This window comes from Misgurnus anguillicaudatus, chromosome 14 (assembly GCF_027580225.2).
Source record: "Misgurnus anguillicaudatus chromosome 14, ASM2758022v2, whole genome shotgun sequence".
NCBI classification, from domain to species: Eukaryota; Metazoa; Chordata; class Actinopteri; order Cypriniformes; family Cobitidae; genus Misgurnus; species Misgurnus anguillicaudatus.
In genome coordinates this window covers 18,256,122-18,268,660 of record NC_073350.2, presented here as the reverse complement: position 1 = coordinate 18,268,660, position 12,539 = coordinate 18,256,122, and the positions used below count along the sequence as shown (strand labels likewise).

General features: G+C 34.9%; 1 protein-coding gene across 2 annotated transcripts in view; it reads right to left on the bottom strand.

Moving 5' to 3' along the window:
- prickle2b (prickle homolog 2b) overlaps positions 1-12,539 on the bottom strand; it is a 100,956-nt gene that overhangs the window by 88,208 nt on the left and 209 nt on the right. The window contains exons 1-2 of one of the 2 annotated variants that reach the window (XM_055184202.2): positions 10,377-10,569; positions 9,765-9,850 (exon numbers count right to left, since the gene is read on the bottom strand). In XM_055184202.2, coding sequence (XP_055040177.1) covers positions 9,765-9,850; positions 10,377-10,418 — 128 coding nt within the window. In that variant the 5' untranslated portion in view covers positions 10,419-10,569. Of the gene's footprint in view, positions 1-9,764; positions 9,851-10,376; positions 10,570-12,539 lie in introns of those variants that run through there. The other variant, XM_055184203.2, reaches the window with a different exon arrangement.

The window sequence follows — 12,539 nt, the reverse complement described above, 5'->3', positions numbered from 1 at the left end:
TAAACATTTTTTTTCCTTTTTCGCATCCGTAGTAAGCATTTTGAGAGGTTTTGACAATTCAGAGCAACCGCACAAGCCAACGACAAAATCTAGAATAGGGTCTGACAAGTTGATCCACTTCGTCTCGCAGCACAAAGCACTGTATGACAAACAAAGTGAGGAATACAAAGAAAAGGAATTTAAAGATAGACTATGGCAGATGATTGCAGAACAGCTTGGAAAACAGGATGCTAGGTACTGATTTCAAAACAAAGGGTGTATGAAAAAGTATTGTGCTCATGTTAGCTAAACAATAGCTTGCAATGTGCAAGGTTTCTGTGCGTGACACATTTTTTGGATGACGAATACACACACAAAAAAAAACCATGTACATAACTTTCAGACTTTAGTGTGCAATGATATCAACTATACAATTTTCTCAAATTTAACGTTTTTAACATTGTCTTACAACTTTGTCAACCTGTCAATCAATCAATCAAAAAATGTGATGCCTTCACTGTAACAATTTCTTGTTGCCCTTACATTTTTAAGTTTAATCAACTTAAATTAATTTAATTAATTAATTTTAACTTTCTTGACTAGTGAGGAGTTGCTGCAATTATAAAAAAATTAAGTTGAAATAACTTAAGCTAATTCAACTACACTCACCTAAAGGATTATTAGGAACACCTGTTCAATTTCTCATTAATGCAATTATCTAATCAACCAATCACCTGGCAGTTGCTTTAATGCATTTAGGGGTGTGGTCCTGGTCAAGACAATCTCCTGAACTCTAAACTGAATGTCAAAATGGGAAAGAAAGGTATTTTAACTCTTTCACCGCCAGCGGTGTTAAAAAAAGTTGCCAGCCAGCGCCAGCGTTTTTCATGATTTTCACCAAAGAGTTTAATGCCTTCCAGAAAATGTTCTTCTTTAAATATATAAACATACAATATACCAAATGAAGGAACAGACCCTCTGCTTTCAAACAAAAAAAAACAGTTTCATCCTACCTTCAGTGGTTCTTTTGTAATCAGCTTTTGAATATGGGTAGGTTTCTGTAAAAACACCACATTTTGAGCAAAAAGCAGAGATAATTAAATTTTTGTGACTGACTTTTCATAGAGATCCCATTCAGAGCGATCTTTAAAACAGACACAGACATGCAGCCACTTGCCATAGGGCAATACTTCCGGGTTTAAAAAGTTGCGGAAGGGATAATAGGATAATAGCGGTATTGCGGAAAGACGGAAAATCTCGTCATTGGCGGGGAAGCTTTTGGCGGTGAAAGAGTTAAGCAATTTTGACCATGGCATGGTTGTTGGTGCGAGACGGGCCGGTCTGAGTATTTCACAATCTGCTAAATTACTGGGATTTTCACACACAACCATTTCTAGGGTTTACAAAGAATGGTGTGAAAAGGGAAAAACATCCAGTATGCTGCAGTCCTGTGGGCAAGAATGCCTTGTTGATGCTAGAGGTCAGAGGAGAATGGGCCGACTGATTCAAGCTGATATAAGAGCAACTTTGACTGAAATAAGCACTCGTTACAACCGAGGTATGCAGCAAAGCATTTGTGAAGCCACAACACGCACAACCTTGAGGCGGATGGGCTACAACAGCAGAAGACAGAATTTGGCATAAACAGAATGAGAACATGGATCCATCATGCCTTGTTACCACTGTGCATGCTGGTGGTGGTGGTGTAACGGTGTATGGGATGTTTTTTTTTTTGCCACACTTAGCCCCTTAGTGCCAATTGGGCATCGTTTAAATGCCACAGCCTACCTGAGCATTGTTTCTGACCATGTCCATCCCTTTATGACTCTGATGGCTACTTCCAGCAGGATAATGCATCATGTCACAAAGCTCAAATCATTTCAAATTGGTTTCTTGAACATGACAATGAGTTCACTGTACTAGAAGGGCCCCCAGTGTCACCAGATCTCAACCCAATAGAGCATCTTTGGGATGTGGTGGAACGGGAGCTTTGTGCCCTGGATGTGTATCCCACAAATCTCCATCAACTGCAAGATGCTATCCTATCAATATGGGCCAACATTTCTAAAGAATGCTTTCAGCACCTTGTTGAATCAATGCCATGTAGAATTAAGGCAGTTCTGAAGGCGAAACATTGAGTATTAGTATGGTGTTCCCAATTATCCTTTAGGTGAGTCAGTGTACATTATTATAGTTTATAGAAACTCCTAACTAGTCAAGAAAGTCGAAATTAATTGTAAATTTAATAATGCATAAATTTAATAAACTTAAAAATTTAAGTGCAACAAGGATTTTTTTTACAGTATACTATGCCACAGATCCGATGGAGATCATGTGATATGCACACATTTAAATTTGAGTGTATACTGTTGATTACCTAAAAAAACATTGAATGTGCATTTGGCTGAAAACAACACATTTGTAGTGAGAATGCTGTCAAATTCTAATATAGTTGGTAGCAAATTTGTGCTTTTGACTTTTTTAGGCATTGGCAGTAAAACACTGACAAAGTAAGTGATGCATGCAGTCATAAAATAAGAGACCCTACTCCCCCAGAAACCCAATTAAACCCAATCACAAGTACCCACAAGAGACACATTTGAGACAAGTTAATAGCAACAGGGTGACAACAATGTACATTGAGGTGACAAAATATGTTGCAGAATCCTGACTACTATTTCATTGGTTCAAAGTAATACTTGAATTATGTCAATGGAAAAAAACAGCAACCAAATAATGATCCAAGACTGAAATGTGGCTTTCAGTGATAAGAGCATATCATATATAACAAGATATCACTGATTCTCCAGATCTGATCAGAGACATGACAGAGAGAGATTAAACTTATAAATCTTCGATTAAGAAGCAAACGCAAGTCAAAAAGTCTTGGAAAAAGTTGGATGACATGAGTCATCATTTTTATTCAGTATGACTCAACACTTTATTCAAGCTTTGTGCCCTTTTGATTTACAATGGCAACAAATAACAGTCATCAGAAATACATCATTCATAAAGTTCAACAGCATTTTGTTGAGTTTGCCAAGGTTTTGCTGGGTGCCATTTGATTCTGAGTCATCTGTCAGAGAATATTTTTTTCCTGTTTTGTTGCGTATGATGTAAAATAAATTCACAGTGCGTAATTTAGCACTGACGTTACATCAGAAGCAGTGGTGTTAATTTAATAAGCCAGCACATTAACATACTTTAATACTTGCCTATATGATGGCATGCCTACAGTAAAATGGAGCTCTCTGTTGATTGGTTAGAAAAGAGCTGATGACATAATGAGGACAAAGTGACACAGTATTAAAACTCAACATTGTTGGCTATCCTGTTTGTTGAGTCTGTTTGTTAATTATTAGCCAGACACAAAAGGATCAAAAACATTCTGCTATTAAATCTGCTCCAGACCCATTTAGTATCTGCTAAGTTTAAGGTGAAAAATATAAAGCTAAGATTAAGAAAACCCTAGAGCAGTGGTTCTCAAACTGAGGTCCGGGCCGCCAGGGGGGCCGCGAGATGGTGCCAGGGGGCCCCCAGTTTTATGACATTTTATAAAATACATTTATTTATCATGAATTCTGTGAAATTAAACCTAAAAAAAATAAGCAGCACTACTTTGTATAATTTAATGTTTTGTTTAATTAAAATGTGAAGTTTTAGAACAGTTTCTTGTCATAAATTGTCTTTGGGGGGGCCGCGAAGGAATGAACCGTACACAAGGGGGCCGCACGCTGAAAAAGTTTGAGAACCACTGCCCTAGAGAGATTATTTTCTTGTTACCTAAATGTATTATTTCACCTAAAGGAGTATTTTCTCCATTCTCATTCCCTACACTGTAAGCCCATACAGGTTGATTGAACCTAAAAAATTTATGGAAACTCGTTGCCCTAAAAAAGTTGATTTTGCCTGGTTGAAATAACAATTAATTTTAAGTTTAATGTACTTAATGTTTTAATTTCTTCCAATGCACTCTTAACCCAGATTAGATGACATTACTAGAAATGTGTGAGGAAACCTGTTGCATATAACTTTAGTTTTTATCACTTTATATTACTTTTGATGTTATAAATGGTATTATAACAAAAATGAATGACTGACTTTAAGTCAATCATTGAATAAACGTGATTCTCCACAGAAACACACAAAAAATGTGTTTTGACATACATTGTAAGTACAGTGGAGAGAAATACAATAAAATGTTTTGAACAGGGTTCATGTACGGAAACACTGATCACCTGAACGGTGACTTCACAAAATTATCATTTACAACAAAACAACATCAATAATATAAGAGCTTGAACCTATATGACATTTTATTAACAAATATTTGAATAGAGAAAGTTCTTATCAGTTTTTAATGTGTGAAAAAGCAAAAAATAATCTACATAGTCAGGCGCAAAGGATTATGGGTATTCCTCACAACATGAACTAATAATTTTAAGTTCATTTTACTTGAATGTTTTAGTTTAATAGATTTTGTAAGGTTAACAGTTAAATCAACTAAACTTTTTAAGCTTTGGCTTCAAAACAGAAAATATTAATGATTTTTCCTTGATTGTTTGAGTAAAGACAATTTTTGGGTTAACAGTGTAGGTTTAAAATCGCCACCCAGTTCACTGGTTCTGCATTGAAACTGAACTTAGCAGTCATGCGTCTGAAACTGACGAATGTAGCATCTATTTACATATATATCTATGGTCCCAGGTGGTGCGAAAGAGTGGACTAATTTACATATTCATAGATCCGCATATACTAATTGAAGGCAAGGGTGTAACATTCAAGCTGTTTTAAAGCATATTGAAAAATACTGTGACAGGTAAAACTACTATTATGAAACCTAAAAATGAGTTTTAACTGATAAAATGCTTAACTACAGGGTGACTTTAACATTTCTAAATTCATAAGTGAGCTGTATATCCTGAGTCTCAGTTGACTACATGCATGTGAAACACCCCTTATTTCCGTGCCCACTATAGATAATAAACAACCCTATCATTACACCCAATCACAGACAACCGCAAACAACTCCTGACAGAAGCACTGTCTGCTTAATGAATCTGAATCATCAACCCATTATTCATCTTTGTACTGTAGCACAGCCCCCCAAAATACAATCCCTGGTCAAAATAACCTCAAATGGGCACATAAACAATCAAACCGCAGCACATTTAGTTGATGAGTGGAATACGCATTAGCAGGCAACAGAAATGTGTCTGGTTACCACTTCAAAAGTCACTTGGAGTAGATACAATGATTCTGTATTATTAGGGGCAAATGCATGAACATGCTAATCTAGAAAGGACCCAGTTGTTATTCTCTCCTGCTCTTTTTATGTGTGTGTAATGACCAGGGTTTCCCTCTATTTTCTCCTCCTCCTAACTTGCTGAAAAGGAGACTCCAGTTAAAGGCCCATTCATGTGCCAGACCGCGCTGATGGATTGGTTTAGCTGGTTAACAGACTGAAAGGCACTGTTATGCAGATGCGAGCAGGTTACTCGGAGGACAGGGGTCAGTGTTTCTTCACCATGCTCAAATTGACTTTACAACAGACTCCATCTTTACAACCCCTGTCATTATTTAAGGCTAAGATACTCAAGAGATCTTTGTGTGATGCTAGATTTTATAATAGGGTATAAGATTATAAAATGGTATGCATTCATCAGTTATCTATATTAAATGGTGCATAAGGTGTCAAAGCAATATGTATAAAAACCAACCCCAGTAATGGTGCTTTCCGTCCTACATTCTTCCAAGCACACACTTTTAGGGTAAAATAACACAGTTTTTATTACTTTTTAAGCAAATTAAAATGTTCCAAATACAAAGAAATCTTTTATTCATTATTAGAATCATAGTATAGAAATAAGGTATTTAGTTAGTGTAAAAAAAACATCTACAACCAGGAACAACATGTCAACCTGAGTAAGTGTGTCATATAAGATGGCTGATCAGATAGCAAATACTTAAAGCCCTGATACTAATAGAGGCAGTAATGAGTCTCATTACCTTAAAGAAAATCAGTCAAGCCAACGGCAACCATAAATTATTCAAATCATCGTGTTACACGTGCTACAATATGCCTTCCAACAAAGCAGGACTAATACCAGCTGATGTTCTGCCTGAAGCCAGGACAAAACTGAATGAATTTTGCAAATTTACTTTCCAAACTAAAACACATAATGCTTGCATTTGAATAATGAGGTAATCTCACATAGTCAGACTTCTGCCCTCCATGTCTGCTGCACATTACAGCTAATTTTGGGATTTAAGATTAGCATCCAACTGTTCACTTATACAGGAACAGACTTTGTAATTTCTTGCAATACAAAAATATGATATTTTTCACAGATATCTCTGAAAATTAAGCATTTTGAACCCGGTATATGTTCTAAATCATACTTTGTTTCCAGAAAGACCGATTTATAAAGATGATAAAGCCAGCCAATCAGATCAGAGTTTGACAGATCAAGAAACTCATTTCCATTTATGTGTGCACTATGCATCAGACGGTTCTTGGGTGGTCAGTGGGCGTGTCGTCTGAGGTTAAGAGAATAAAGCAGTATTCATTTGAGGTCTTAAATAAGGAAAGTCCCAGTATAAATTGCATGTTTACATCTGTAATCTTCTTAATAGAATAAATCAGAAACAAATCACAAAATCAGTCTGGTGATGCAACAAATCTAAGCTGTTTTTATAACAAGTTACCAATATAAAATAATTTATATTTATGTATTTAGCTTTTTCCAAAAGAACTTAGTGCATTCGGGTTTTTAATGTTAAGTTTTTGCATTCTCCACACTGTAATCCATGTTGCACTTAAATTTTTAAGTTTCATCAATATAAAATTACAATTAATTTCAACTTTCTTGACTAGTGAGGAGGTGCTATAAATTATAAAAATAAAGGTGAAATAACCTAAGCTAATTCAACTTTCATTTTATAATTTATAGCAACTCCTTACTTTTCAAGAAAGTTTAAATTAATTGTAAGTTCAAGTTGATTCAACTTAAAATAAAAAGGGGACATTTCACAAGACTTTTTTAAGATGTCCAATAAAAAGTTGGTGTCCCCAGAGTACGTGGGTCAGTGACAGAAACGGTTTGGCAAGATGAGAAATTCAATAAAAAACTTGTTTTAAAAGCATGCATCCAGTTTATTTCAATGCACAGTTTATTTATGTTAATTTTATTCAATAAAAAATTACATTTGCACCATTTTTATGAAAGTTAAGACTGAATGGACTTGAAAATGTCAAATGGTGTAACCGCAAATTGCGCCAAAGAATGAGAAATAGCACATTTTATCCACCTTGATGGCATGTTAGCGTAATCATAAAAAAAATTATTTCATTAGTTATTTCTTCTAAATCTAAATTTTAACGCGTTTTTGTAATATTTGTCCTGAAAACAGCTGTTTTCTACATAATCTGTGACAAATGATTTAAAAATCTGTGAAAAAAATCATATTACACTAAACTAGATAATTATATTTTATTCAAATTTTTTATGAATATATTTATATTTTGATTTTGAAAAAATACTAGTTACACCAATTGACACAGACCGGTTACGGTTACACCACATTGACATTTGTGCAATTACCCCCAAATATTCTTTAAAAATGAAATAAAACCAAAAATTTCACACTTCGTCCACAAAAAAGAGAATGCATGAAAGTAATCTGCAAATTTATTTTGAAATTTTAACCCTTTTATATTTAATTGAACCATACGAACACAAAATAATTAACGTCACGTCATTGACCCAAATATATAGTTTTAGCTCTAAATACCATATAGATAGATGCCACTTTGTATGTGTGAGCAAAAATGTGCCTTAAAGGCAGGGTGCACAATAAAAAAAAAAACCGCTTTGGAAAAGGGAGTCAGGCCGAGTACCAAAACACAATTGTAGCCAATCAGCAGTAAGGGGCATGTGTACTACCCGACATCGTTGCCTGGGTTGCGTATGTGTGGGGCGGGTCTATCAAAACAAGATCCAGATCCTATTGGGGTAGGGGTGTGTTTGTTGAGGTGATTTCAAATGTCAGCATTGGCTTTCAGAGATCATGCACCCCCTTTAAACATGGAAAATGTTAGATTTTCATGATATGTCACCTTTAAGTGAAACAAGGAATTTTTACAGTGCAGGAATCAAACCAATAACCTTGGAGTTGCAAGCGTCATGATCTATCAGTTGAGCTACAAATAAGCCAAAAACACATTTCACTCAAGATAGCCCTGCTGGCTTATACAGTGGTTGAAAAACAGACCAAGCCTCCGATATTTAGACATGCATGTATATTTTAACACATTTTAAGTTTTACAGGTGGTAAAATATGGGTTGTTATCCCCATGCATGACAATTTTATTTGCACCTATGTCCCCTGCTCCATCCCACTGCTTTTATTAGCTGTGCCATGGAGATCATTTAGTGACATTCACCATTGCTTTTAATTTAACCATGCACAAACCTGACACTGTGCACCTAGGTCACGTAAAAGGCTGATTTTAAGTTCACGTAAACCTAAACTCTTTCTTTATTACTCTTACACTCAAAAACAAATAAAGCCAGACAGTCACCCTGAAACAATCTACATTTAAATATGTCTTTTCACAGTCTTCATAAAGTTCTTCAGGTGCTACTGTTGTATAAAAGCTCTTAAGCCGTCTCATCCTATAGGTCTCCAAGTCACACACAAAGAGACAGTACTGTGTTACAAATGTCCGTTTTAAGTTTGTCTGGAAGCCCATTTAGTTTTATTGTAGCACTGCAAAGGACAGGCAATTAAGGGTGCATTCCAGAGCTGACTGTTGCCCCGTAATGGTTTACAGCAATGGGGAACAGGCGGGCGAGGATTTCTTCTTACCCTCCAAGCAAGCAACCCCTCCCGCTATAGTGCCTCCTTATAAGAAGACCAGACTCTGCCTTCTTTGAAAAGCAAACAGAGGAGGACAAAATGCTCTTTGACTTCATCTGATTCACTATCTTGGCTGGCAGACACCACATCTTCTTTAAAGCACAGCGATAATCTTACAAAGTCATTTTTAAACAGAAACTTTGAGGACACAATATCGTAATATATTTTGTAATATCTACAAATCTGACGTAGGCAAATAGTTCAAGTTGTTGCAGTTCAAAACTGGTTTTTATACACTCTAAAAAATTTAATTGGGTCGGAAAAGGATAAACCCAGCTGTTGAGTTAAATTAACCCAGAAAATGTTTATATTTGACCGTAAAACCCGTTTTACCCAATAACCCACCATTTTTTGGAGTGCATGGTCATTAGTCTATTTTTATATGAAATTATCTCATTTTAATCTCCAGCATCCGCCGTTTTTCATAGGTCACCTGAATCCGAAACAAAATGTGGAGAGACCCTTGTACTCAAAATTACATTGTAAGCAAAAATAAAGCTTGCATCTCCTGGAAAGCATAAATGGTTTTGTGGATGCTGCTATTTATTTTTGTGCATACTGTGTACAGGTCCTGCAAAGTGCCCGCGCACGCTCAGCTCTTTTAGGACTCTGAATCCTCCTATTGCGATTTAATCTAGCAAGAACCCCTAATTTTCAACTGAACATGCAAGAGCTAAAAACTGCTGACCTCTATCCTATACTGTCCTGAGCAAAGGCAACATCAAAACTATTTTAAAAGCTTTATCAGCTAGTCATTACACATGTTGATGTGGAGTCTCTTACCAATTGGAGCGTGTGCATGTGTGCATGTGTGCGTGTGTGTGTGTGTGTAAGCACTTTAAGAAATTAACAAGTGGTCTTACCTCCATTTATGCAGAATAAAGCCAGGACACTGCTCTCCACACACATTACAAGGTTGTCCTCTGTCTAGACTATCAAACACAGTGGGCTACAGAGAAAAAAGGGGGAGAGAGCGATCAAATACATTATATAAATCTTAGTATGCTACATGACCATTATATTAGATTAATACCACACTTGTTTTGGTATTTGACAGCATTACCTACTATATGAAAGCATATGACATACAGAACATCAAGGGTTAAAGATGTAAAATCGCCTTAATATGCATTAAACTGTGTAATGTATATAAGTTTCTAGGAGTTCACAATTGAAACGTAATTTACATTACAAAGTAATTCTCCAATACAACACTGCTTCGCTAAAAAATCGTGCATGCGTTTATGACACTTTTAGTAAATACTTTTGTGTTAAAAATGAAACTACATTCAAGCTCCATTGAAATTGATGGCAAACATCAGTAAACTTGATGACTGACTGATCTACTAGTGTTTGTCGTCCCATAACTTCACCACAGGGCAAATGCCTTCACATTTAATCACATCACATTTTCCGGAGAGTCGCTTTTAATACATCACTAAAGCGATGCGATAATAAAACATTGCTTTACTCACCGACCGGCTTGCGTTTATCTTTTTTAGGCTTCGGGGAAACATGACACCTCGAGCACATGAAATGTAAAGAGCACGCGAAATGTGTCAGTGAGTGGATATTTGAGGAGACTTCTCGTGGAGTAAAAGCTCATCGGGTCTTGAGGTGCTCAAGCGCGCGCACTCCGGCTCGTCATCAGTTTTGTTGTGGGCTTGTGAATGAAATGACTGCATTTCCTGTTACGCCAGAGCTTCTGTACCCAACCAAGTGAACTGAAAATTTCAAGTGTTTAAAATTATTGCACGAGATAATGTTTCTCTAAAGTCAAAATGACAACACGTTTAAATGCCCATGTTACACATATTAAATAAAACTATTAATCGGTTAAGTTCGATATTTATTACAAACTAACTTTATGTGGGCTATATATATTGCAAGATTTTCATGATGTGACTATCACTGCATTGTTAAAAAATTTTCTCACATATTCTTTAAAAATATCTACTGTAAATAAACTGGTTATAGTTTATGTTGACATTATCTCTATGGGGAGCCAATTCTGCCATATTCATAAATAAATAAATACATAAATAAATATACAAGGAAATGTAAAAAAACAAAAATACAGAAATAAATAAAGAAATATATATACATGGAAATGTAAAAAAACAAAAATAAATGAGTATTTATACCTGTATTTCTTTATTTATGTATAATTGTATTTTTTCACACTATTATTTATTTATTTATTCATTTATTTATACATTTATTTATTTTTACTTTTATTTATTTTCACATTTATTTATGTATAAATGTATTTATGCCTACACGTATTTATTTATACATTTATATATTTCTATATATATTTATTTCCACATTTATTTATTTATACATTTATTTATTTATTCTTTTCTTCATCTGTATGCTAATGAGGGGGGCGTGTTTTACCTCAGACTTAGCAATCGATCTCTGAGTGCCAGTGCTGAAGCTTTGAGGCCACAGTGACACCTGGTGGTGTGAAAAGCGAACAAAGTTGCACATGGAGTGAATGACTTGGAGATGTGCAATATCCAAAACCTTATTTCAAGTTTTAAATCATTTTGTGTCACCATAACTGTGTATATATAGGGTCACTATACATAGCATACGTACTGTACTCAGGACATGGCCGTAAATCGTCATCCGGTCGTGATTTCTAAAATGTCTTGGCACACATAAATATCAAAATGCACGTTTTCAACATATCTGATGACAGACCCTTTAATATGGACACTTTAATATGGAAACGCGTGAAATTATGCACTATTAATAACATTTAATGTAAATGCCCTGGAGCATACTGTCCACTTACAAGGGTCTGTCATCAGATATGTTGATAACGTGCATTTTGATATTTATGTGTGCCAAGACATTTTAGAAATCACGACCGGATGGCGATTTACGGCCATGTACTGAGTACAGTATGTATGCTATGTATAGTGACCCTATATATACACAGTTATGGTGACACAAAATGATTTAAAACTTGAAATAAGGTTTTGGATATTACACATCTCCAAGTCATTCACTCCATGTGCAACTTTGTTCGCTTTTCACACCACCAGGTGTCACTGTGGCCTCAAAGCTTCAGCACTGGCACTCAGAGATCGATTGCTAAGTCTGAGGTAAATAACGCCCCCCTCATTAGCATACAGACGAAGAAAAGAATAAATAAATAAATGTATAAATAAATAAATGTGGAAATAAATATATATAGAAATATATAAATGTATAAATAAATACGTGTAGACATAAATACATTTATACATAAATAAATGTGAAAATAAATAAAAGTAAAAATAAATAAATGTATAAATAAATGAATAAATAAATAAATAATAGTGTGAAAAAATACAATTATACATAAATAAAGAAATACAGGTATAAATACTCATTTATTTTTGTTTTTTTACATTTCCATGTATATATATTTCTTTATTTATTTCTGTATTTTTGTTTTTTTACATTTCCTTGTATATTTATTTATGTATTTATTTATTTATGAATATGGCAGAATTGGCTCCCCATAATCTCCCTATGCAATACTGTATAGGCTATACAGTAACATGTTATAAAAGAAAGTCTAAACATGATGACACGATGTTTTACATCTTTTTAAAGTTACCTGATTCAATTAAATTTGGCAG